General features: G+C 36.2%; 1 protein-coding gene across 8 annotated transcripts in view; it reads left to right on the top strand.

Annotated features, from left to right (window-relative positions):
- The window catches only part of KIF6 (kinesin family member 6), a 382518-nt gene that overhangs the window by 71215 nt on the left and 285204 nt on the right, over positions 1-26099 (top strand). For all 8 annotated transcript variants that reach the window (XM_016955398.4, XM_016955396.4, XM_016955395.4 and 5 more), the window contains 2 exons: positions 13839-13986; positions 18620-18729. In XM_016955398.4, coding sequence (XP_016810887.1) covers positions 13839-13986; positions 18620-18729 — 258 coding nt within the window. The remainder of the gene's footprint in view (positions 1-13838; positions 13987-18619; positions 18730-26099) is intronic.

Genomic DNA, 26099 nt, shown 5'->3' with positions numbered 1-26099 from the left:
ATCAAAGGAAATTGAGGAAAATATCTGCATTATTCTTTCCTCTCCTCTGAATCTTCTGACTTTCCTAGAGGCTGTGCCCCAAGTCTCTGGTACTTTCTCCTTTCATATCTGCCTTTAGGAGGAAAACCTTAAAAAGATTAGTAATTCTTTTCTGTTTTCTATTCTTTTAATCCTATTGTAAACATGTTGATGTTAAAGTCACATCCTTTGCTTCTCTTTGAATGGTGATACAGATTTTTTGTTGTAGTTAATTTTCTTTCCTGTTTTTAACCATCCTAGATAGTGGTGTTATAAAACAGTACTTTGCAAGATTGTGCTATGTAATTAATGAAAATCAAGGTACTCCAGAGGAAAGTATTGTAAATCTGCACTGCATTCCTACCTGTAAGATGCTTGCTACAGACTGTGTCAGCAACAAAGGTGTGGTTTTAAGATGAGAACAAATGAAAAGTAGTGGAATATGTAATTTAATTGTAGATAACTTAAACCGTCATATTGAGCTTAATCTGTTTATTCTGATTAGCCCTCGCATTTTAAAAACATGAAGCCAGTATACTTAATCTCTAAGACTTTTAAGTTATTTTTTCCTACTAACTTCTGTGGAGAGCAACTTTGAGACAACTGTTTAACTGGATATTATTCTACCAAACATATCTGATTATTATTAGCTTTATAAAAAGATGGTAGGTTTGTTTTATAACTTAGGTAGTAGAAAGAATATTATATTTAGAATCAAATAGACTTTGGTATTACTCTTATCACTTACTAAGTGTGACCTTGATATAGTTAACTTCTCTAAGGCTAAATTTTCTCATCTCTAAAATGGGAGATAATAGAAGTCTCAGAATAGATTACCTAGAGAATGAAAGAGGAAGAATATGTCTAAAAGAAAAAAAACATAAGTTCAGTTTTGATCAGACTGAGTTTGAAGTGCTACAGAAAAATTTGAATATATAAATGTTGATTGCTTTAAGATTAAAGTTTTTTTGTTTGTTTTGTTTTGTTTGTTTTGTTTTGTTTTGTTTTTGAGATGGAGTTTCACTCCTGTTGCCCAGGCTGGAGTACAATGGTGCGATCTCAGCTCACTGCAACCTCCACCTCCCAGGTTCAAGCGATTTTCCTGCCTCAGCCTCCTGAGTAGCTGGGATTACAGGCATACGCCACCACGCCTGGCTAATTTGTATTTTTAGTAGAGACGCGGTTTCACCATGTTGGTCAGGCTGGTCTTGAACTCCCGACCTTAGGTGATCCACCTGCTTGGCCTCCCAAAGTGCTGGGATTACAGGCATGAGCCTCTGTACCTGGCAAGACTAAAGACTTTTTTAGTTTATTGAGACTGTATTGTTCATTGCAGTTAGTAAGATGATGCTGTATCTCTACTATCCATAAGCTAATAGTAGGATATGTGTCTCACGGAATTTTGTGAACACTATTCCCTCCTATTTTCCCTATATGTCTCCTCATAGTGTGCCCCTAGAAGACTCCTCGTGTGATTTTTGCCCAGCCAAGACTGATTTCATCATCTCCGCTGCCATGCCCCTCTAGTTCACAGGCCATACATAGTTCCATAGGCCATAATTGTCTATGGCCTGCAGGGTAGATTGACATTACTTAGCTGAACAGTCTTTTCTATTCCTTTTTCCTGATCCCTTTATGAGTGATCTCAATCAAGCCACACCTTTCTGCTTCAAACTCTGGCTCCTAAATCTCATTAGATCATTGTGTATCCATGATGCAAATAAAGCCATGATGATTATTAGCAGCTTGATGAGATGTATTTTTATTTACCTTTCTATGCCAAAGGGCAATTTTCCTCCTTGATTATTATCCATTGAAATCAAAGTGTGTTTGAATTTTCCCAAAAATGTGCAAAATGTCTTCCATTTTACACAAAATTGAAGTCAACTAAGGTCTTATTTGGCAAGTAATCTTGAGACTAGAAGTATGGAGAAAAAGGTTCATAACTTAAATCTAAACTAGAGCTCCATGTGGTCCAGTCAGTGTACAGTGTCACTTTTGGAAGTACTCAAAGGTCAGATTGTATGTGGGCTCTCAGGAATTGCAGGAGTTAGGGAAACGCATTTTCCTCCACTGCTGCTTCTCTCAGCACCCACCACACTGACAGCAGCCACCTGCTACCCTCCCCCGCCATCCTGCAGTGCTCAACTTTCCGCTTTCCAGTCTCTCTCCAAACTTCTCAGACAGATCCTCCCCTGAAGATAGGCCCTTTGTCTTTTCATTTCTATGCCTGTCTCCCCTACTTCTTCACCTAGATTCTCGGATCTCTGTTTCCACCTATTCAGATGGCTGGAGGACCCAGAAGCTCGATTTACTTTACACTTGGCAAGGAAAAGGATGGAGTCTCTAGGAAAACACAGTTTTCTCACTTGGCCTCTCTAATTATAAATTTTTGTAGAGGACTTTCTTTAAATGCTTTCTGTCTCTCCAGACACATTTATAAATCAGCCCTTTGGGTTTTTAAAAATTATAGATTGATGTGTAAATTAGAAGGTTATACAGGTGAATATGTGCACATGCTCAGATATTTAAAGATGCTTATCTTGGTGGTTATCTTGCTTTACCTTGCACTGCAAATTTCTTGAGAAGAATTTTTTTTTTCCTGTAAATTCACAAAGCACACAGTACCAGGCTTCTCATATAATATCATGAATGCTTAAGAAATGTGATTGATCAATTTACTGACAGAGAACTCAGTATTAGGATTTTAGGAAAAAGTATTTTCTATTTTCTTTTGTATCCCTATAAAAGAAACCCAAAGTAACCAGTTCAGATTTTATGCACGATTCTGTCCTAATAAATTTCTATAGACAATGAATTTCCCCCACATTGTTGTATAAAACTTTGTGGTTTCATTTTAGTTGCCTCCTTAGATGGTCATCTGAAAATGATTATATATTTAATTAATCTAAGTGTTTATTCTGAAGGATCATAGGAAAAATATTGGTCAGAAATGCTACAGTAAATGCATTTTTTATAATGTAATTATAAATTATGTAAATAAGATAATGTAAATAAGATAAAATAATGTATAATATAATGTAAATATATACTTTTTATAATGTAAATAAGATAAAAATGTAGCCCTCACTTTTCAATACTGTATGCTGGACTTCAAACTGAAACATTTAGAACTGGATTATGTTCAGAAGGGGTCATTTTCTTCATTAAAGTTTCATGCATTTCTGTTCTTTTACCAGATTTAAGCTGCTTATTATTAATACTAACACAAAACGGTTTCTTCAGAAACTTGGGAAATAATAAACAGCCTCATTTAGAGAGCACTCTGGCCTTGATTTGGTCCATGAACTTATGGATGTGAAGCTGTTTAGTGTGCTTAAGACCTCGAAGATCCTTTAAGAGGGGCTGTTTGGGTTAGGTGCCCCATGATGTGTTTGCTTCTTGCAAAGTTTGGTTTGAAGTAGTTGGGACAAGACTGTGAACAAAGCCCTGAGAATCATAGAACTGGGGAGGATCTCAAGAGATCCCCTTACTTAGCCCCTGTATCCAAGGAGGAGAATTTGCAAATCATTCAAGACAGGCAGCTGCTGATCCTGTTTTGTGAGATATCCAAGAGTGGGAGTCCTGATTGTGCCAAAGTGACTGTTTTAGAAGAAAGCACCCAACATTCTTGTTTTCCTGTCACACACGAAATGTGAACAATGATGGGTGGGATAGCCATTTGGTTTCTTGGGTGGTTGATGGTGTGAGAGGATTGCTTACGACATTTCAAAACCTGGAAGATGCTGATATTTAGTTGTTTCTTTCTTTTCTTTCTTTCTTTCTTTCTTTTCTTTCTTTCTTTCTTTCTCTCTTTCTTTCTTTCTTTCTTTCATCAGAGTGTTACTCTTACCATTTATCTGAGTCACTTTATAGCAGGGGTTGCAAAACTCAACATTCCATGGAAGGCAAACAATTAATCTGAAGTAAACTAGTGAGGGCCAGATGGAGTGGTGGTATCTGTGCTTAAATTGGGGACTAAGACCACTCAGACTGAATTTTTTAAAAAAGACAGTGTTGACCAAACAAATGCTCTGCTAGCTATATTTTGCCTGTGGGTCTCTTTCTTTGTGACTCTAGTTTAATAACCAGTATGCCCGCAGATGTATAAATTACCAGTTAATCCATGTTTGCAGTTTCATTTTTCTCACACAAAACAATTTTGGTTGTGTGGGGTAACTGTTTCTAATCTAGATATTCTTGGCCTTGGATATTCCTTTCCAAAATGATTGATGATTTGGTTTAGGTTGACGAAGGCTAGCCATGTAACCTACTTTATTTCTCTATCAGGATTTATAACCAGATCAATATATCATAGAACTGAAGCTGTAAAAGATCTTAGAATGATGTTGCCAGAACATGCTTTTATTTTATTTTTACTTTTTTGACTTATTTTATTTATTTACTTATTTATTTAGAGACAAGGTCTTCTTGTCACCCAATCATAGCTCACAGTAACCTTGAAGTCCTGGGATCAAGTGATCCTCCCACCTTAGCCTCTCGAGTAGCTAGGACTCCAGGAGCACACCACACACCCAACTAATTTTTTTTTTTTTTTTTGGCAGAGACAGGGTCTTGCTATGTTGACCAGGCTGGTCTCAAACTCCTGGGCTAAAGCAATCCATCTGCCCCCTGTGCTAGGATTACAGGCATAAGCCACTGCCCTGGGCCAAAACATGCTTTTAGAAAGGACAGTATCTAAACTAGGGGAGCTAAACTCACATGCCTTTACGCAGGACTTCTATATTGTACACCTCCAGGGGACATGCTTCACAGTGGCCTACACAAATGGCTAGGCACTGCACAAAGGTGAGGGGGCACCAGCATTCGCATGGACTGCACTGTGATTATGCAGTGATGCAGCCCTGCTTTCAAGTCTAGGCAAGTAACATACCTTTAGGAAGCAGTTGATTCTAAGATGTTAGGGAATGTTGGGGACCACAGCAAACTGAAGAACATGTCTCGCAAAAAGGCATTCAAATTTAGTTAAGTTTAAACATTCCTGTAGGCAAGTTTTACTGCCAGCTTGAGATCCTTGCTGTAAATCAAGGACTAAGAGGTGTCTTTCAGATCACTCTGGAAACTTTGCAATAATTATGATTCTCTTGGTTGCATGTAACTGAATTCCAACTCAAAGCAGAGAGGATTTCTTGTCTCACATAACTGGTTTAGCTCAAAGAAGAACTGAAGGGAGTGATATAAAAATCAAGGCCCTTGGCTGGACATGGTGGCTCATGCCTGTAATCCCAACACTTTGGGAGGCCAAGGTGGGTGGATCACCTGAGGTCAGGAGTTCGAGACCAGCCTGGCCAACATGGTGAGGCACCCCTCCCCCCCCCCCCCCCGCCCCCTGTCTCTACTAAAAATACAAAAATTAGCCGGGCATGGTGGCAGTTGCCTGTAGTCCCAGCTACTCGGGAGGCTGAGGCAGGAGAATCTCTTGAACCCGGGAGGCAGAGTTTGCAGTGAGTCAAGATCATGCCACTGCACTCCAGCCTGGTGGACAGAGTAAGACTCTGTCTCAAAAAAAAAAAAAAGAAAGTTAAAAAACATTAGCTGGGCTTGGTGGCTCATGCCTGTAATCCCAGCACTTTGAGAGGTTGAGGTGGGTGGATCACCTGAGTTCAGGAGTTCAAGACCAGCCTGGCCAACATGGTGAAACCCCGTCTCTACAAAAATACCAAAATTAGCTGGGCATAATGGCGGGTGCCTGTAATCCCAGCTACCCAGGAAACTGAGGCAGGAGAATCACTTGAACTGAACCCGGGAGGCGGAGGTTGCAGTGAGCCGAGATCGCACCATTGCACTCCAGCCTGGGTAACAGAGGGAGACTCTGTCTCAAAAAAAAAAAAAAAAAAAATCAGGGCCTTCACTGTTTGACCTAGGTTCCTGACATAGCCATAATCCTTCACCCATCTGAACTTTACTTGGCCCTGCTTCCTTGTGCTGAAGGGCAGGGGATACAGCCTCTAGTAGGGACCCCAGTAAAAATAAAACTTATTTTCTTCTCAAAGTCTATACAGGAGACACTCTTTTTTGCTCGGCTTGAGTCATGTCACCAGCTTCTTGTAATGATATAATAGCTGCTACAAGTGGGACAGTGGTTGGAGGAACCAAGATGGGATCAAGTGGTATGACTGGCCAGGCCTGAGTCATGGGGTCCATACACCTGCCTGCCCCTCCTGAGCTTGTAGAAGGAGACTGGGAGCCTATTACCATAACAGGGACTAAGAAAGCTTGCTAGGCAGAAAAACAGACCTCTCAAAGTCTACTCTTCTCTTAAATTCCCCAGAAGTGTCGGCCTCCTCACATTTTTTTCTCCCTTCTTTGCAGCACAGGAAATGCCCTGTGATCAAAATCTTGCTGGAAATTTTACAAGTTCCATGTTCATTTGGCTTAACCAATGAGAAGATTATTTTTATATATGGCAAAACTGAATTGTGTTAATTGTGCTAATTATGAATTGCTATTGTTTTTGGTTGAAATCTCTAAAATTTAAGCTACTGAATTTATGCACTGTGAGATATTCTGAAAGTGAAACAGTTAAGAGTCATTTACCGTATTTCTCTATAAAAGATCCAGTTGCCCCTTGGGACTGCTTATGAGGGATTGAGAGACTTTATTCTAGAAAGAGGGTTACAGTAGACAGAAGTTAACTGCTCTGGGGATTTCAAAATAACTGAGTTTCACTTACTCGGGATCTCAGAACTGTGTGAAAGGCAAGTATGGATAAGGCAGAACTGTGTATTTAAAATAGGGGAGCTTAATTTTCATTCTGTTCCAAATTAGTTGTGTTGATTTATGCAAAGATTTTTTGTCAGATTAAACATGTATATAGCGTATTTCTATTAGCTTAAAAAATTTGTCCTTAGTACCAATTGTTTGGTTTGCGTTTTCTGAGTGAACTAGTACGTTTTGCTTCTAACAACTTTTTAAATACATATAAAATGTATTTGCCTTTGATTTTTAATTTTTCTAAAGCTAAACTGTTAAACTTAACTATTAAACTAAGACTAAACTTTTAAAGTGCTGCTTCACCTGCCCCTCCCCTCTCAAAAATGAAATCAGCCCTGCCCAGTTCTCTAAGTCCAACCTGGTCCTGTCTAAGCATAGTTTGTGTAACTGTTTTTCAGAAATACCTTGGAGGGAATTCTTTGGGTGAACAAAATGTAGTTAGAAGACCTCTGCTGACATCAATTATAAAATCCATGATCCTGTTACTATATTTTGTTTCTTTTTTTTTTTTCAACTATGCTGTCTCTTTGAGGGACTATAATTCATGTCTTGTTTTTTGGTTTAGTGAACTAAATTATTACTACAATAATGATTTGTTGTTGATTACTTTCATTTAGACATTGTATCTTGAGATTCTTTTTTTTTACCTCTCTGAGGCTCCATTTTCTCATCTTTATTTATTTATTTTATATACATATATATTTTTTTCTTATACGTTAAGTTCTAGGGTACATGTGCACAACGTGCAGGTTTGTTACATATGTATACATGTGCCATGTTGGTGTGCTGTGCCATGTTGGTGTGCTGCACCCATTAACTCATCATTTACATTAGGTATATCTCCTAATGCTATCCCTCCCCCCTGCCCCCACCCAACAACAGGCCCCAGTGTGTGATGTTCCCCACCCTGTGTCCAAGTGTTCTCATTGTTCAATTCCCACCTATGAGTGAGGACATGTGGTGTTTGGTTTTTTGTCCTTGCGATAGTTTGCTGAGAATGATGGTTTCCAGCTTCATCCGTGTCCCTACAAAGGACATGAACTCATCATTTTTTATGGCCGCATAGTATTCCATGGTATATATGTGCCACATTTTCTTAATCCAGGAGCTGGTGCCATTCCTTCTGAAACTATTCCAATCAATAGAAAAAGAGGGAATCCTCCCTAACTCATTTTATGAGGCCAGCATCATCCTGATACCAAAGCCTGGCAGAGACACAACAAAAAAAGAGAATTTTAGACCAATATCCCTGATGAACATCGATGCAAAAATCCTCAATAAAATACTGGCAAACCGAATCCAGCAGCACATCAAAAAGCTTATCCACCATGATCAAGTTGGCTTCATCCCTGGAATGCAAGGCTGTATCTTGAGGTTCTTAAAGCCTTTGCATCTGGAGGTAAACAAAATGAAGTCTCACTTTGTGCAGATCCTCCAGACAGTCTTCTACTTGGAGCCTAGTTAAACAAAGAGTAATACAAATGGAAAAACTAAACTTTAAAATGACTTGTATTTTTTTCTAGCATGTAAATGTGTTGTGTCTGGAGTGACACTTCAGTTTATAATCTCCAAAAGGGTTGAGGCTTTATTTTTGTTTAATTCATGCAAATATTAAAAGATAAGAAATGACAAACTACCTTAGCTTCATAATTTAAACTTCTAGGAAAAGTGCATTTTGCAAAAGGAAGGAGAGAATTTCTACAATGGAAATTTCCTCTGATCATCAAACTCTGGGTTTATAAAGGGTTGATTTATTTACATATTAGGACTGTCTCTAGCTGAGATGAATTAAGCAGTAGCCTGCATTGTTGATTTTAGGAAGTTCAGAAATACTTCTGAACAAAAATGTTTATCTCACTCTTCATTGCTGAAATGTATCGTTAGCTTTTCATTCCTTTTATTAATTACCCTTCTCTCTGTCTTTAAAAAATACTACTGAAAAGATAGTATACACATCTGGTTATTAACAAGTGAGTATAGACTCTTCTTTACTATTTTATTGTTACAACAGCTTTGTTGAGATGTAATTCAAATACTAAAACATTTACTCTTTAAAGCATGCAATTTAGTTGTTTTTAGTACAAATGTGCCACCATCAATCACCATTATTTAATTTTAAAACCTTTTCATTACCCCCAAAAAGAAGCTCTGTACCATAGCCATTAGCAGTCACTCTCCATTTTCCCTTCCTTCTAGCCCCTGTCTAACACTAACCTACTTTCTATCTCTATGGGATTTTCTTATCCTAAACATTTTCTAGAAATAGAATCACAATATATCGCCTTTTTTGACTGGCTTTTTAAAATTTACTGTGTTTTCAAGTTTTATCCTTATTGTAGCATGTATCAGTACTGCCTTCTCCTTGCCAAATAATATCCCATGGAATGGATACAGTACATCTTGTTTATCCACTCATCAGCTGACGGTCACTTTGTGTTGTTTCCACTTTTTGGCTAAATAATGAATAATGCTGTTGTGAACATTCACTACAAATTTTTGTGTGGACACATGTTTTTAATACTGCTGGGTATACACCTAGCTGGGTCATATGGCAATACTAGGTTTACATTTTGAGGAACTGTTAAGACTGTTTTCCAAAGAAGCTGTACCATTTTACATTTCCAGCAACAATGTATGAAGGTTCCAATTTGTCCACATTGTCACCAGCACTTCTCATTGTCTCTTTTTTTTTGTTTTAGCCATACTAGTGAGTGTGAAATTGCATCTTATTGTGATTTTGATTTGCATTTCCCTAATAACCAATGATGTTGAGCATCTTTTCATATGTTATTGGCCATTTGCATTTCTTTTTAGAGAAACGTCTATTCGAATCTGTTGCCCACTTTTTAATTAGATTGTTTGTCTTCTTATTATTGAGATGTAAGATTTCTTTGTATGTTATGGATTATGGATATGATGACAAGTCCCTTGCCAGACAGATATGATTTGCATACATTATCTCCATTGTGTTGTCTTTTCACTTACTTGATTGTGTCTTTTGAAACACAAAATTTTTAATTTTGATGAAGTGCAGCTTATTTTTTTCCTTTGGCTCTTTGTGCTTTTGATGTCATATCTAAAAAACATTGCCTAATTTAGCTCATGAAGATTTACTCCTAAGTTTTCTTGCGAGATTTTCTTTTATCTCTTACATTAGGTCTGTGATTCGTTTTGAGTTAATTTTTGTACATGGCCTGAGGTAGAGGTCCAACTTTATTCTTTTGCATGTGGATATCCAGTTGTCCAAGGATCATTTGTTAAAAAGACCATTCTTTCCTCCATTGAATAGTGTTGGCACCCTTGTTGAAAATCAACTGATCATAAATATAAGGGTCTATTTCTGGATTCTTAATTTTATTTTATTGATCCATATGTATGGCCTTATGCCAGTATCCCTCTGTCTTAATTATTCTAGCTTTGTAGTAGGTTTTGAAATAGGGATGTGTGAGTCATCTACCTTTGTTCTTTCTTTTCAAGATTGTTTTAGCTATTCTGTGTCCCTTGACTTTCCGTATAAATTTTATAAGAATATTGTCAATTTCTGCAAATAAGCCAGCTTGAATTTTGATAGAAATCGCACAAATGTAGATCAGTTTAGGGAATATTGCCATCTACACAGTGTTAAGACTTGTACCCTACAATCCTGCTGAATTTGTTTCTTACTTCCCATAATTTTATAGTAAATTCCTTAGTATTTTCTATATACAAGATTATGTCATGTGCAAATAGAGACTTCTATGTCTGGCAATATTATTCTCAAAAATGAAGAAGAAATTAAGACATTCCAAGATAAACAAAAACTGAGCAAATTTATCGTCAACAAACTAGCCAGTAAATTTAGGCAAGATAATGAAATAAATTTCCTTAAATTCCTTGAACTCTTCCGTCTCCCAGCCTACATACAAGGGTCCCTACATGTTTGTTGGGGCATACCTTCAATGCTGAGGAAGTTTGTAACACTGTCTTTCTTCTCACTTTCTGTTTGTGCAGTCTAAAGGCCAGCCAGAGGTGAGTTATAATGCCCTTCTCAGGTCTTTTCTGGGCATACATATAGTCCTGCACATGTGTGTGGCCTTCCCGATTCCCAGGAATACATTAGAGTTTTTTGAAACCCCTTATACACATTTCTCAGGTTTTTCTAAGTTTTTGGTTACGTTCTTGTTTACTTCACTGGCATTGCAGCTTTGCCAGCTGTGATGTTAAACACTTGCCACTGATTTTTTTTCAACAAACACCCCGAGGACAGGGCTGCTCACACTGAGTGAACTCTGAATCAGGTCTAACAAAGACAAGTACCGTGAGTGGAGCTTTTCCAGAGAGCTCCCAGACGAGTCAGAGAGTGGCAGCTCTTTGAGGATGGGGCATTTTGAGGAGCCCCAAATCCATACTGCCCCCTATAGTGGTTGCTAGGCTGCTGGATTTCACAGCTCCAATGTTTCAAGGCTGTTGTTTTTGAAGGCTACCATATAACTAGGGAGAGGTGCTGGGAATGTTGAAGTTAAAATACCACAAAGCTCATGGTTCCTACTGAGTTTAGCTGTTTGTCTTACATAAACACTTCTTGGATTGGTGTGAGCCTTTGGATAATTTCCAGAGTTCTGAAAAAGTTGATTTTGACAATTTTTGCCACTGGTATTATTGTTCTTGTGGAGTAATGGATTTTCAAAGTTCATTACACCACTATTTCTCTTTCTTTATTTTTAACTAGTATTTTTCCTTAGGACAGATGAGACCAGAGGCACATGAAAAGGCCTAGTGTCCATTGAAGAGTGGTTACAAGACTGAGTTGGAATGGAGGCTCTACAGAAGGGACTGGAGACAAATTTTCCTGATTACATTTCCTTATTTAACGTTTAATTGTAGCAATGTAATAAATAAATAGCCATGGGAGTATATATAGGTCAAGCCTTACCCTTTTTATTTTACAGTGTTCTATGAAGCTATGTCATCTGGTTTTCCATCCCACAGTAGATGGGGGTAGGGGAGCACATATTAAAGACAGACATACTAGGACAACTGGCAGTGAGAAAGAAGATTTTAGCATAAAAAAGTAGACATAACACTTAGCAGATGCCAATGTAGTGTACTACCTACTCACTTTTCGTAGTCTATATCTATATCAAAATGAAAATATTAATTTGTGCTCTGTATTTTTTTCTTTTTTTTTTTGTTTCCTTGGTAGTGGCTTTTTTTATATATATATTATACTTTAAGTTTTAGGGTACATGTGCACAACGTGCAGGTTAGTTACATTTGTATACATGTGCCATGTTGGTGTGCTGCACCCATTAACTCGTTATTTAACATTAGGTATATCTCCTAATGCTATCCCTCCCCCGTCCCCCCACCCCACAACAGTCCCCAGTGTGTGACGTTCCCCTTCCTGTGTCCATGTGTTCTCATGTTCAATTCCCACCTATGAGTGAGGACATGTGGTGTTTGGTTTTTTGCCCTTGCGATAGTTTGCTGAGAATGATGGTTTCCAGCTTCATCCATGTCCCTACAAAGGACATGAACTCATCAATTTTTATGGCTGCAGAGTATTCCATGGTATTTTTCAAGACAGATAATGCCTAGAATATTTAACATCTATTCTTTCTATCAAGAATCAATAAAATGTTTAAGATTAGATATTTAAAATTTTAGACTTCATTTACCTACAGCATTTATGGCCAAGAAATATCATATATCCAAATGATATTGCTAATGGGACATCAATGTTTCATTGGTAACAAATTCTGTTGAGGAAAAAGATTCTGTAATTATATATCTAATTTCGTCATAGTTCCAACATCTTAGAAATTGAGAATTTCAACAGTATATTGTCTCCATGTAAAGACACACGAAGAAAAGTGATTACACTCCTCAAAAGTAGAACATTGAATCACACAGTTACAATACTTTCTTGCGCATTCCCTGTACTGTCCATTAAATTTGTAAGCACCAACAACACTTTCTACCTACACAGCAACAGATGCACTGACTTGTTGCTGAAGATATTATTGTTAGTTTAATAGTTGCATAATGTGGTCATAAGTTTAATAGTTGCATAAGGTGGTCATAAGTGACCACTTCAGAATACTCTCCAGTCAAACCTGTGTATTTTAGGAGACCCTTATAATGATAGATCACTCAACACACAGGCATGAAAGCATATGAAACATAGAACTGTAGATAGGATGTTGACAGAAGTAATACGGAGGAATTCTAATATGAACAGTGAGGGGTGAACTCAGAGGAGCCATCTATCAAAAAATCCACCCACAACATGGGGACCAATAGCTGATGTCATCATAGCTGCTTTAATGAAAACATCTCAGAGATCAAGGAGCCACTTGTATCAAAAAACGAACATAAAGCTACAAATGTTTACTGTTTCATGTAGCATAGATTAAAGACACAGTTCTGAAAGTCTACATCATTTCATGCATATTTATAAAAGCTTATATTACAGGTGGTGCTCTTCAAAGGCTGAGAAGATCCAGCCTTTGGGTTCTTAAGACCACCATCAAATCAAGGGCCGCTCTGCAGGGCTGAAGAATATATATGGACTAGCATCTTCTACCAAAAAGTCATTCCAAGAAAAGAGAGGAGGGGAATTCCTAGAGGATTTTCAGTTGGTGCTTAGTATTAAGTAGGGAATTACATTGCAAGGTATATGGTGGCAAGCAGAGTGTGTTCCTCCTGTTCTAGGAAGTAACTACTATTGTGAGTGTTTACACCATGTGAGGTACCAGGTGTCAGGTTGACAGTTTGCCAAATTACAGGTATTGTTTCCGCAGAACTTTTTTTCAATATATTCTTTGATTCAAGTCCAGTGTGTACTAAAAGATGAAGAATATATTTAAGATGACTGAACTCCATTTGCGTTACACATCCTTTCTTAGAGAACAGGATTGATGTGCTGCTGTTCCTAGATAAAAATGTAAATTCTAGCTAGATATTCACATATATAAATTTTTAATAGATATTTCTATAAAGCTTTTTTAATAGTGTTTAATAAGATTGTTATTAGAATACAAGCCATTTAATTCATATGCAGTTAGCCATGTTGATATTAAAAGTGTGTCATTTCTTTATTGCAGTGTCCTGGCAGGTTACAATGGTACCATCTTTGCATATGGGCAAACAGGCAGCGGGAAGACATTCACTATCACAGGGGGTGCAGAGCGTTACAGTGACAGAGGCATTATCCCAAGGACACTGTCATACATTTTTGAACAGTTACAAAAGGTATGAAACTTTTCGTTCATATCATTTTGTATTTGATATATTCAGCAAAAATATACTGAAAGCAGGAAATTTATTATGACATGTATTTTATTGTGTCTAAATTATAAAGTCTTATTGTGTCATAACTTTGGCCTTTACCTTTAAGGAGAGGTTGGGATTTTGCTGTACAAGTGAAAATTAAGAAGGTACTTCTCATTAAAGGGCTGCTATTTCAGCAAAGGCTCAAGGAGAGTTCCTTCTGATATACGCACAAAGGTTGAAAGAGCAGACAACAGCTTTTACCAACTAATATCTTATATTCCTCAAGAAACTGAGGAATGTCTTCTTATCAAAGCAGATCTTTCTTTTAGCTACTGAAACACTAAACAGTATAGTATAATTGTTACTATTTTACACTTGATAGAAGCCCAGAGGAATTTACCAAAGTACAAATACCGTTGTAATTATTATCATTGTAAAAAAGGGTTATCTATCTAGATTATATGTATCATTTATTGAGTGCCTCAAAATGCCAGTAGCTTCATCAGTTTTACCAGTATTTGATATAACATATAATGCAACTTCCCATTTCACAGTTAGGAATACTGAGCCTCAGGTTAAATATTTTCCTCTGGGCCCACATCCTGTAAGTAGCTGATCTGGAGTTCTATCCCGAGTCCACCTGATGCCTAACTCTGTGCTTTGTGCCATTATGTATATTGCTTCTATACCTCGGACTGGCTTTATTTTGTTGGTTATGTTCAAACAAATTCCCCATAATGAGTCACATACCTTCTCTGAATTTTGGTTTTCCCTTCTGTGAAAGCAGAGATTGAATTGTATTAGAGAATCTCCAGTGTCCCTACTAGTTCCAGCAATTCCTTGGTTGTATTACTTCTGTATAATACACGTCTTAACTAGGTCAATATAACAGTCACTCCAAAATTTCTTGACTGTATATTGTTTGCATTTTGAGTTGCAAAGATGAGAAGAAATTGCTGAGATCTGCATAATTCTAATTGCCATCCATAAAGTAGCAATTATCTATTAGTTCAGCTCATCTTTCTCTAGCTCAAACATGCCAGCTTTGCATGCCAGAAAATTTGGATGAGAAAGGATTGAGTATAGCATATATGTTGGATCCAAAGCCCTTTTTTCATTTACTCACTTATTTCTGACATTGCCTGTTTTGTTCCCACATTTCACAACCTGGGAATATAATTCCTAATAGTTTTCATTGCTGTGGCCTAATGTGGAATCCTTTTGTCTTAGAAAGATCACTGGAGGTACAGGTCAACCTGGTTCTGAGAAAGTGTATTGCTTACAGCATGTGGCCTTAGAGCGGTTACTTAATGCCTCAGTCTTATGGATTGCTGTGAGGGGCTGAACATACTGTATTTAAAGATATTGTCCAGATTCTTGCACACAGTATATGCTCAATACATGACAGTTATGATCACAGCCAGTAATATCCATATATGGATATTAATGTGGCCAAGTGATCCCTGACCAATTTCAGAGAACCCTTGAAACTCTCAAAACAAATGAAGCCAAATCCATGATTAAGTTAAATAGAATAAACTCATCCTCTCCCAAAGGAAAATATTTTCTGTCCCTTTAAAATTTTTATCTATGGTTACTAAAGTACAGATCCAAATGTCCAAATGTCTCCTTAGTACTTACCATTTGTCAGGTTCATTGTTTTAGATCTGTTTGTCATTGACATTACCGTAAACTCCATTTCGTTCTGAATGATCCTAAATAACTTCCTGGACTTGTAGCGAGTCCATTGGAGCAATTTAAAGCCAGAGTAACTCTTTGTAAATGAAGGGGCATAACACATTCATTATAATCAAACAGCTGCGGTGAAACTGGTCAAGCAACTTGAAGTGCATCATGAAGTTTGTTCATATTGTATAGCTGGAAAATGCAGCTTAGTACTCAGAGATCCCCAGCTGATTGCCTTAGAGAGGTACATGGAGCTCTCTAGAATTCTTAAAGGAAACATTTGACGTATGCAAAGTCTTCATTTCAAGATACAGTAAGAGCCCAGTGCATACTGGGTCCTGAAATGTCTATGAGTATGCCAGGAGCACATTTTCACTGATTTTAAGAGAAGAAAATTGATGCCATTTATTTTAGAAATCACTCTCATTATTTTTGAGTATTGTGAGTTTCAAACTTATTTTGGGGCAGGAGAAAAGGCTGTCTGCAGGAAACATGTGTGTTATATTACAGTCTGGCAATCCTAAACACTAAAAAGGAGTAATAAGGAAAGGTAGCTTGCCACATAGCTCAGTGAATTTTAAGTGTATTTTCCAATGAAAGTCCAGAAAATGCAGAAGCTGAAAGAGCCAAAGACATTATCCCTATCACCTCAGGGCAGTGAACCTGCCGTTTTCCTGACGTTTTATGATTTATTTTAACTTCTGGAAGAAGAGATTTTCTCCACTGCAGATAAACATACAAGTTGGCTGTCCTTTTTGCTTTTATTTTCCTTTCCTTTTATATTCATATACTGAATTCTCCATTTGAAGGCCTCTAGAAATAATAATAAAAACAATAACTATAGCAACAATAATAGCAACAGCAGCAACAATGATTCGTTGATATCTGTTATGGGCCACACACTTTTGTAAGATTTTAAATATAGAATCTTATTTCTCTGTTACAACAGAATGCAAGATCAGGGCTATTATCCCCATTTTTTATGGTGAAACAACTGAGGATAAGGGTGTGAGATTATTCTGTTGTAAATGGAGTTTCAATATTCAAACTCAGTTCTTATCTGATGCTAAGAAGAACTCAGAAATGTATACTAAACTCTCAAATCATAATCTCTGGGTTATTTCAGATATTTTGGATAAATTTTAAAAATATGTTGGTTTAAACAGGATCTCAGAATGTTGCCAAAATATCCCCTAGGGCCTTTGACATGCTGCAGAGAGGGACAGAGTTTATGTATATGTTGACCATGGAACTCTGTTTTCCAGGAGTATTCCATGGAATATTTTAGAAACATTGGATTAGACTAACAGCCACACAAAGTCTTTTTAGTGTTTATAGTCTCTGATACCTGTGCTAAGCCAAGTTATAACCCAAAGGATTATATTGAAATAGTACCTTTGCTAAACTGGGATACTAATGTAATCAATAGGCCATTTGTTGGGATAAGCATTAGAGTCATCTACATCAGAAGAATTTTCAGCATTACGCTGAAAAAAAATTGCTTGGTAATTCGGTCCATGTTGTCACCTTCACAGAACACCAGAATATAGAATTTCAGCTGTAGCTTGAGTGTTTTTATTATAGTCATGGAAGGCTGAGAGTTGCTTTAATTATTCGTTTATGATTTTGTTTTTCTGAAATGACAGTATCTTTATTTGGATAATTGGAGCCATTTTAGAACCAAAGAATCATTCATTTTACACTGAAGAACAGATAGGGATTTATTAGCCAACTTCCTCACTTTAATGGGTTTGAAAACGAAGGCCTGACGTGGTAGAGGCTCACCTCTAGTTAGAGTAGGAGTCCAGCTTTTTATTTATGGGCCACTATTCTCTCTCCTATCTCTGTGACTTGGTCCTCTCTCCCTTTGAACAAAACCTATTAAATGGATTGCCTTGGAAATGGGTGAGAATCAATCAGGAAAGTCATCCTAAGCAAATTCTCCGTTAGTATACACTCCGACACCCTGGCAACCTGCTTGCCGCAAGACCCAAATATACTCTCCTCTTATGAGAAGCATGATAATATTTGCAGAAATGGAAGCATTTGTATTTTTGGAGGAACAAAAAGAAGGTGCTATTGTTTGATATTTTGTATTGAAAACTGAACTTTCTCAAGAGTTGAAAAAATTCCTTATTTTATTCCACCTCAGAGGGAATGGGTCATTTTTGTCTATTGGCAGAATTGAGACTAGGACCAGGCACCTTTACTTTTAGCCTCATTACATTGACGCCTATGTCATTGCATTTCAGCAATGACCCACCAAAAACATTTCTCTCTATCTAATAGCTAAACATCTCTGATTTGCCCTCTTGGGCCAGGAAAATTAACTCCACAGGTGAGGTATTGGCAGTGAACTATTAATGTCCACTCATACCTGACTAATCAACTATTTTCTGTCCTCTGGATGTCACTTTCATTGTTATCTATTTATGTCATCAGAAAATATGGAATATTAGAAAAGTAGAAAAAGAATGATGATTAAAGATGGAAACTATTTTGCTCCTAAAATTTTTAAACCAAAGTAATGATCTGTGTTCTTTTTTATGAATAGACTATTCACAGAATATGTTTTTTTTTTTAGTAACCTTTTTTGGTCGGGAAAGTAAAAAAAAATGGTGTGTTATACAGTTCTGCAACCAAGTTGGCTCATTGTAAGTGTATATTGACTTTTTATGTATAATGTGGAACCAATAAAAAATAACAGACTGAAGTTGCTTGTAATCATGGGTGTTGGCCATTAAAAAAAGCTTCATGCATATGGTAACTGGCAACTTGAAAGTGTCATGAACTGAAAATGTAAACCATATAAAGTGAGAGAAAAAGAGAGAAACTATGAGGAAACTGAGTGCTAAATGTGTTCATCTTCATCTAAGCAGAATCATTGTTATAACCGATAAATAATACCTTTCCCTTTTCCAATCAGGACAGCAGCAAAATATATACAACGCACATTTCCTATTTGGAAATCTACAATGAATGTGGTTATGATCTTTTGGATCCAAGACATGAAGCCTCCAGTTTGGAAGATTTGCCGTGAGTAGCAGAACAACAAAGAATGGAGGGAAATTACTTTCAGATGTTCTCTTCAATTGTTTTCTTTGAAACTTTGTATGTTTCTGGTCTCAATCATAATTAGCAAATACTGGATAACCGAATCTTTTTGTAATATAATGGATTTTTTTTTCAGTTATGACAAATGGACAGTAGTGATGGGAACTAAAATCGCCTGAAACTCATTTCTTGGGAAAATCTCTTTTGGAGTTGGCAGAAGAGAGTGCAATGAATTTTCTCTAAGATTGGGTGCTTAGAGGATTGATGGGATATGACAGTACTACTTTCTTCCTGCCACATGAAACCCTGTTGCTCTTCTAATTGTGGCCTTTTTCTGAGAAGAAGGTATTCAAATTAGAGTTCAAGCAGCAATAAGAGAATCTGAGACAGAGAAAATAACATTTTTACGTTTTCCTCAAATGCTTCTCTACTATGGTTAATGCTAACTTTGGCAATCATTTGATCAGATTGGCACTGATTGTTTCATGACTGAAATTTAAATAGCGTCTTCAAAATTTATCTAATAATGGAGCAAGTTACCCTGCCAGCATTTATATAACATTGCTCAATGCTTGTTTGAATATCTGCCTATATTAGACATATATTAATTGGCAACTGTTCATATACTTTTGTTCAGACATCATATATCAAAAGTAGCCTATAGCCAAGAAAATGTATCTTTATATTCTTATTAAATACTCTAATTTAGAAATACATATTCATTCTCTCCCAAAAAGATTAACAATCAGTTGTTTATTTTAATTTGCATTATCTCCACACCAAAAGGACTATCCAATTCTTGAATTGCTCTGAAATTTTATAGTAGTGAATATATTCGAAGTAATAGGCTATTGACTTGGATGTGGGTCTCTTCTTTCTTAATGACATTTTTATTTTAATGGGATCTGTTGTCATGTAATTACAGTCCAAAATGTGAGAATAAGAACAGTTTTAGACCACTTTTGTGTATGTGTGTGGAAGTTTCTTGAAAACAACTGTTATATAACTGAGGTCACTTCTAACTTGAGTTAGTGAACTCTCCAACAAGAGGACAAAGCTACTAAAGGAGGGGAAGTCGTTGAAGATGAAAGCTCGCAACATCTCTGGAGACAATCTGACCAGCATTGAGAATGACTGCTGAATGCTAGCCATGCTGAGAAATGTGGAGGACACAGGGTGGACTAAGGCATTGCCCTTGCTCTCAAGCTTGCTCTTTTCTAAAAGAAGCCCATTTGAAAATACTGAAATCACTTTTTCTTCTTTTGTGAAGGATAGAAAACTCAAATAAGTCCTCTCCTGTGAAGGTCACCAGTCTTTTTAACTCTTGACATTGGAGGTTGAAAGATTGTTAAATATTACTTAATCCAATGCCCACATTTTATAAACAGAGAAATCGAGAAAAATGAAATAACTTACCTAAGACTGTAGGACTGGGACTGGAACCCAAATTTCCTGACTTCTCATCAAGTACTTTTTTTTCTATATATTGTGTTACCTCTCTTAAGAGTTTAATGGACTTGTCTCATTCCTAGTTCTTCCCATTGTTAGGCTGCACCAAACCATATCGATTAGATTCAGATGAAAAGAGCTCATGCTCTGTTCTTCTCCCTCTACACTCTCATTTCAAAACATCTGCTTCACAGTTTCAATTCAACAAATAATTTTTAAAAGTTATTAAGGACTTATTCTGGCTTAGGCAGTAGAGACACTACTAAACCAAGTAAGGCATATTTCCTACCTCTGAGGAATTTATTGTAAATATAAACATCTAGTAGGATATCCTTAGACAGCAAACTTATCTATGTAAAATTTATTATCATCACTCAATCAAACTTTCTAATGGAAATCTCCTTTTTAAGTCAATGACTCCTTAATTCTCTAGGTCCCACTATAAAAATTTTGAAGCTTGGCCAGGCGCGGTGGCTCATGCCTGTAATCCCAGCACTTTGGGAGGCCAAGGCAGGCAGATCACAAGGTCAGGAGATCGAGACCATCCTGGCTAACATGGTGAAACCCCACCTCTATTAAAAATACAAAAAATTAGCCGGGTGTGGTGGCTCCTGTAGTCCCAGCTACTCAGGAGGCTAAGCCAGGAGAATCGCTTGAACCCGGGAGGCAGAGGGGTGGAGATAATGAGGTTTGACTGGTATTGAATCTGCTAGTTTTCTGAGGGCCTTAGACAAGTTTGCCTTTTACTAAGATGATAAAATAATTATTTATAATGAATTTTTTTTTTTTGCTGTACTTGGATTCGATTAAGCATATGTGCTATTAATTACAAACTCTTGAACTGGGGCATACTATAACTCTGAAATTCTAGCTCTCTGGTTGACTGATTTCATTGTTGTGAGCTGAAATGTCTCAAACACTTTGAATGCCTTCTAAACATAGTAGGCAAAATGTCTGTTGACCTTGGTCCCCACTCATAGTCATCCATTTGAGGGACAATGGCAATATACCCATTTTATCTCTTTTGCATTCTTATACAAGGCTTAACTATATAAAATCAACTCAGGGTCATGTTGGTGCTGCACAATAATAGCCATCAGTAACAGCTTCCTTGCCATTGAGTGACACAGCATCCCCAAATATCACCTGCGAGATGCTCTTCTCACATACACTCTGCCTTTTCTATTTTTTTTTTTCTTTTACATTCTAAGATGTACCACTTGCCTGCTCTTGCAGAACTTTTGCCTATAAAACTGTCCGTGGATTTTGTATATATTATGTCAGGGCACTAAACTAAAGTCATTTGCTTTTTTCAAATATTGCTATAGTCATTTGTTTAGTAAATGTGAGAAATACTGACATCTAAATTAACAATCAAAGGTGATTAAACCAAACTTAACCAAGATGAAATACATAATTGAATAGTTCAATAACTATTATAGAAGTTGAATTCATAATTTTATAAGTTTCACAAAGTGAAATCTTTAGGCCTAGATGGTTTCACTGGAAAATTCTACCAAATATTTAAAGAAGAATTAACACCAATTTTACATAATCTCTTTCAGGAAATAGGAGAGAGAACAATTCCCAGGTTATTCTCTGAGTCTAGTATTGCCCTAATACCAAAACCAGGCAAAGATTGTACAAAAAAAAAAAAATACAGACTGATATCTCTCATGAACATAGGCTCAAAAATCCTCAACAAAATATTGGCAATTGAATCCACAAATGTACAAAATCAATACTATATCATGACCAAGTGAGATTAATTCTAGATTGCAAAGCTAGTTCAACATTTGAAAAGCAATCAATGTAATCCACAGGCTAAAGAAGAAAAATTATACGAAGCTCAGAAATAGTATTTAACACCCATTCTTGTTAGAAATCTAAACAAGTTAGAAATAAGGAGAATCACCTCAGTTTGTTAAAGAGCATCTACAAAATCCTACAGCTAACAAATGTGTAAAGGTGAAAGACTGAATGTTTTCCTCCTAAGATCAGAAACAATGCAACAATGTCCACTCTCACCACTCTTCTTCAATATAGTATGGAAATACTAGTCACTTCAGTAAAAGAAAAATAAGAAAAGACATACATATTGTCTACTAAAATATCCCAAAGAATTTGCAATCTCTTCCGAAAAAAAAGCAGAGGAAACATGTTTTAACTCATCCAGTGATCCCAGCATTATCCAAACACGAAAAGCAGACAAATGCATTACAAGAAAGGAAAACTACAGACTAATATCTCTTGTGACCACACATGCAAAAATCCTCAATAAAATATTAGCAGATTATATTCAAAAATGTATAAAAAGAATTATATACTACAGCCAAGTGAGATTTATTTAAGGTATGCAAGACTAGTTCAACATTCAAAAATCAATTAATGTAGTCCATGGCATGAACAGTCTAAAGAATAAAAATCATATTATCATAACAATAGATGCAGAAAAAATATTTGACAAAATCCAACAGCTTCTCATGATAAATACTCTCAGGAAACTAGAAATGGAGGAAATGTTCTCAACTTGATAAAGAATATCTATAAAATGCCTGTAGGTAACATTATATATAATGATGAGAAGCTAGATGCTTTCTCCCAAGATCAGGAACAAGGAAAGTATGTCCCTCTCACCACTCTAATTCAACATTGTACTGGAAGTCCTAGCCAATTGCAATAATACCGGAAAAAGAAATTAAAGTTATTGGGAAGAAATACAACTGTCTTTGTTGACAGATGATATAATTACCTATGTAGAACATCTCAAATAATTGACAAATTCCTGGAATTCATAAGTGATTATGGCAAGGTTGCAGAATACAAGGTTAATGTACGAAAGTCAATTGTTTTCCTATATACCAACAATAAATAATTGGAATTTAAAATGTAAAACACAATACTGCCTACATTAGCATCAAAAAATGAAATACTTATGTATAAATCTGACAAGATATGTACAAGATCTAAATGAGGAAAACTGCAAAGCTGATCAAATAAATCAAAGAATGTCTAAATAAAAAGATACTCCATGTTCATGGATAAGAAGACTCAATATTGTTAAGATGTCAGTTCTTTCTCACTTGATTTGTAGATAAAGTATATATCAATTTAATCTAAAGCAAATTCCTAGTAAATTATTTTGTAGATATCAATAAAATGACTATAAATTTTACAGGAAAGGCAAAATAGCCATAATAGCCAACACAATACAGAAGAAGAACAAAGTCAAAAGACTGACATCACCCAACTTCAAGACATACTATAAAGATGGTAATTAAGGCAGTATGGTAATGGCAAGAGAACTGACAAACATATCAATGGAACAGAATAGAGAGCCCAGAAATAGACCCTTAAAAATATAGTCAACTGATTTTTGACAAAGAAGCGAAGGCAATTCAGTGGAAGGGGGGTAGTCTTTTTTATAAATAGTACTGGAGCAACTGGATATGCACACGTGAAAAAAGTCAATCTGGACATGGACCTTACACCTTTCACAAAATCAACTTGAAATGAGTCAATAGACCAGAATGTACCATGCAAAACTATAAGTCTTCTAGAAGAAAACACAGGAGAAAATCCAGATGGCCTTGGGTTTGCCAATGAGTTTTTAGATGCAACACCAAAAGCATGGCCAGTGAAATAAAAATTTATAAGTTGAACTTTATTAAAATTAAAACTTCTGTTCTGTGAAACACACTGTTAAGAAAATGAAAAGGCAAGTCACAGGCTGGAAGAAATTAATTATCAAATACATATCTGATAAAGATACAAATATACAAAGACTTTTATATCTGAAATATGCAAAGAATTTTAAAAACTCAACAATAAGAAAATAAATGCCCAAATTTTTAAAATGGGCAAAAGATCTGAATAGCCACTTCGCTGAAGAAGATACACATATGGCAAATAGCGTATGAAAAGAATCTCAACATCACCTGTCATTAGGGAATTGCAAATTAAAACAGTGATATACCACTACATACAAATTAGGCTGGCTAAAATCTAAAATACTAACACCAAATGCTGGCAAGGATGTGGAGCAACAGGAACTCTTATTCATTGCTGATGGGAATGCAGAATGATCCCACCACTTTGGAAGACAAATTGGCAGTTTCTTAGAAAATTAAACATACTTTTACCATACGATCCAGCAACTGCGCTCCTAGGTTTTTACCAAAATGAGTTGAAAACTTATGTCTACACAAAAACCTTCCCACAAATACATATAGCAGCCTTATTCATAATTGCTAAAAATTGGTAGGAACCAAGATGTTCATCAATAGGTTAACAGATAAACTGTAGTACATCCATACAAGGGAATATTATTTGGCAATGAAAAAAATTAGCTATTAAGCCACAAAAAGACATGGAGAAAATGTAAATGCATATTGCTAAGTGCAAAAGTTAGCATGAAAGTCTACATACTGTATGATTCAAACTATATGGCATTCTGGAAAAGGCAAAACTATAGAGACAGTGAAATGATCAGTGATTGTCAGAGGTTGAGGGGGAGGAGTAGAAGAATAAATAGGTGAAGCACAGGGGGTTTCTGGGTGGTGAAACTGTTCTATATGGTACTGTAATGGTGGGCACATGATATCATACATTTGTCAAAACCCACAGAATTTACAATACAAAGAATGAACCCTGATGTAAACTATAGGCTTTAGTTAATAAGGTGACAACAAAAAGTAATGAACTATTGAGATAATTAACAACTTGGATGAATCTCCAGGGAAATATGTTGAGTAAAAAAAGCCAATCCCAAAAGGTTTACATGCTGTATGATTCCAATTGGTGAACAGATTAGTGGATACAGAGTTAGGGAGGGCAGGGGAATGGTTGGACGAGGTCAACACAAAGGATCCTTGTGATGATGCAGTGTTCTGTGTCTTCACTGTGGCTCTGGATACACAAAGCTACCCATATGATAAAATTGCATAAAACTAAATGCACACACAGACACACACAAGGAAACATAAGCAAAATTGGGGAAATTGCATATAATTAAATATTAAATGTACACACAAGCACATGCAAGTGAATACAAGCAAAACTGGGATAATTGCATAGAACTAAAATGTATACACACACACACACACACACACACGTAAATGAGTACAAGCAAAACTGGAAAAATCTGAATAAGATTGGTGGATTGGATTGCCAATGTCCTGGTTGTGATATTTTAATACTATAGTTTTGCAAGATGTTACAATTGGGAAAAACTGGGCAATGGGTATATGAGATTTCCCTGAATTATTTCTTATAGCTGTATGTGAATCTACAATAATCTCAAAAGGTTTAATTTAAAAAGTAATTGGCTATATATTTGTATATGGACATACATATGCATATACACACATATGTGTATTAAACCTATTCTGTATTTAGAAATTTTTTAGTATTTCAAATGAAAATAGAAATTCTATTTTTGAAAGCTTCTTATGTCACATGCTATAAAAGGACTATAGTTAGAATCTAAGTTTGTCTCATGAAGTAAAACAGGATAACTGTTGGTCTCAGCTGTAGAGAAAATAGTCACCTTACTTTAGTATAATTTTAGTATTCCTAAATAGGGAAGCATATTCCATTTCAGATTCTAACGATTGTCATGGTTATTACTATAAAAAGGAACCAGTAAACGCCAGCATTCAGTATTGAAATCTTGGCTGTGTTGTATTTTTTGAATAATTTGTCATCAAAGGGGAAAAAGTCACCAAATGTTAAGTTTAAGTCACCACATTTCTAACAGCTACTGGATAGAAAACACTGCTAAGTGATGCAGGAGTTACAAAAAAATTAATTAAGTCTCTGCTCTCATGACTTACAGTCCAGTCATGTGAATTCATTCATATACTCAGCAAACATTTGTTGAGACCCAACTTTGTTCCAGCCAT

Source organism: Pan troglodytes, chromosome 5 (assembly GCF_028858775.2).
Source record: "Pan troglodytes isolate AG18354 chromosome 5, NHGRI_mPanTro3-v2.0_pri, whole genome shotgun sequence".
NCBI classification, from domain to species: domain Eukaryota; kingdom Metazoa; phylum Chordata; class Mammalia; order Primates; family Hominidae; genus Pan; species Pan troglodytes.
This window is presented reverse-complemented; position numbering and strand designations above follow the sequence as displayed.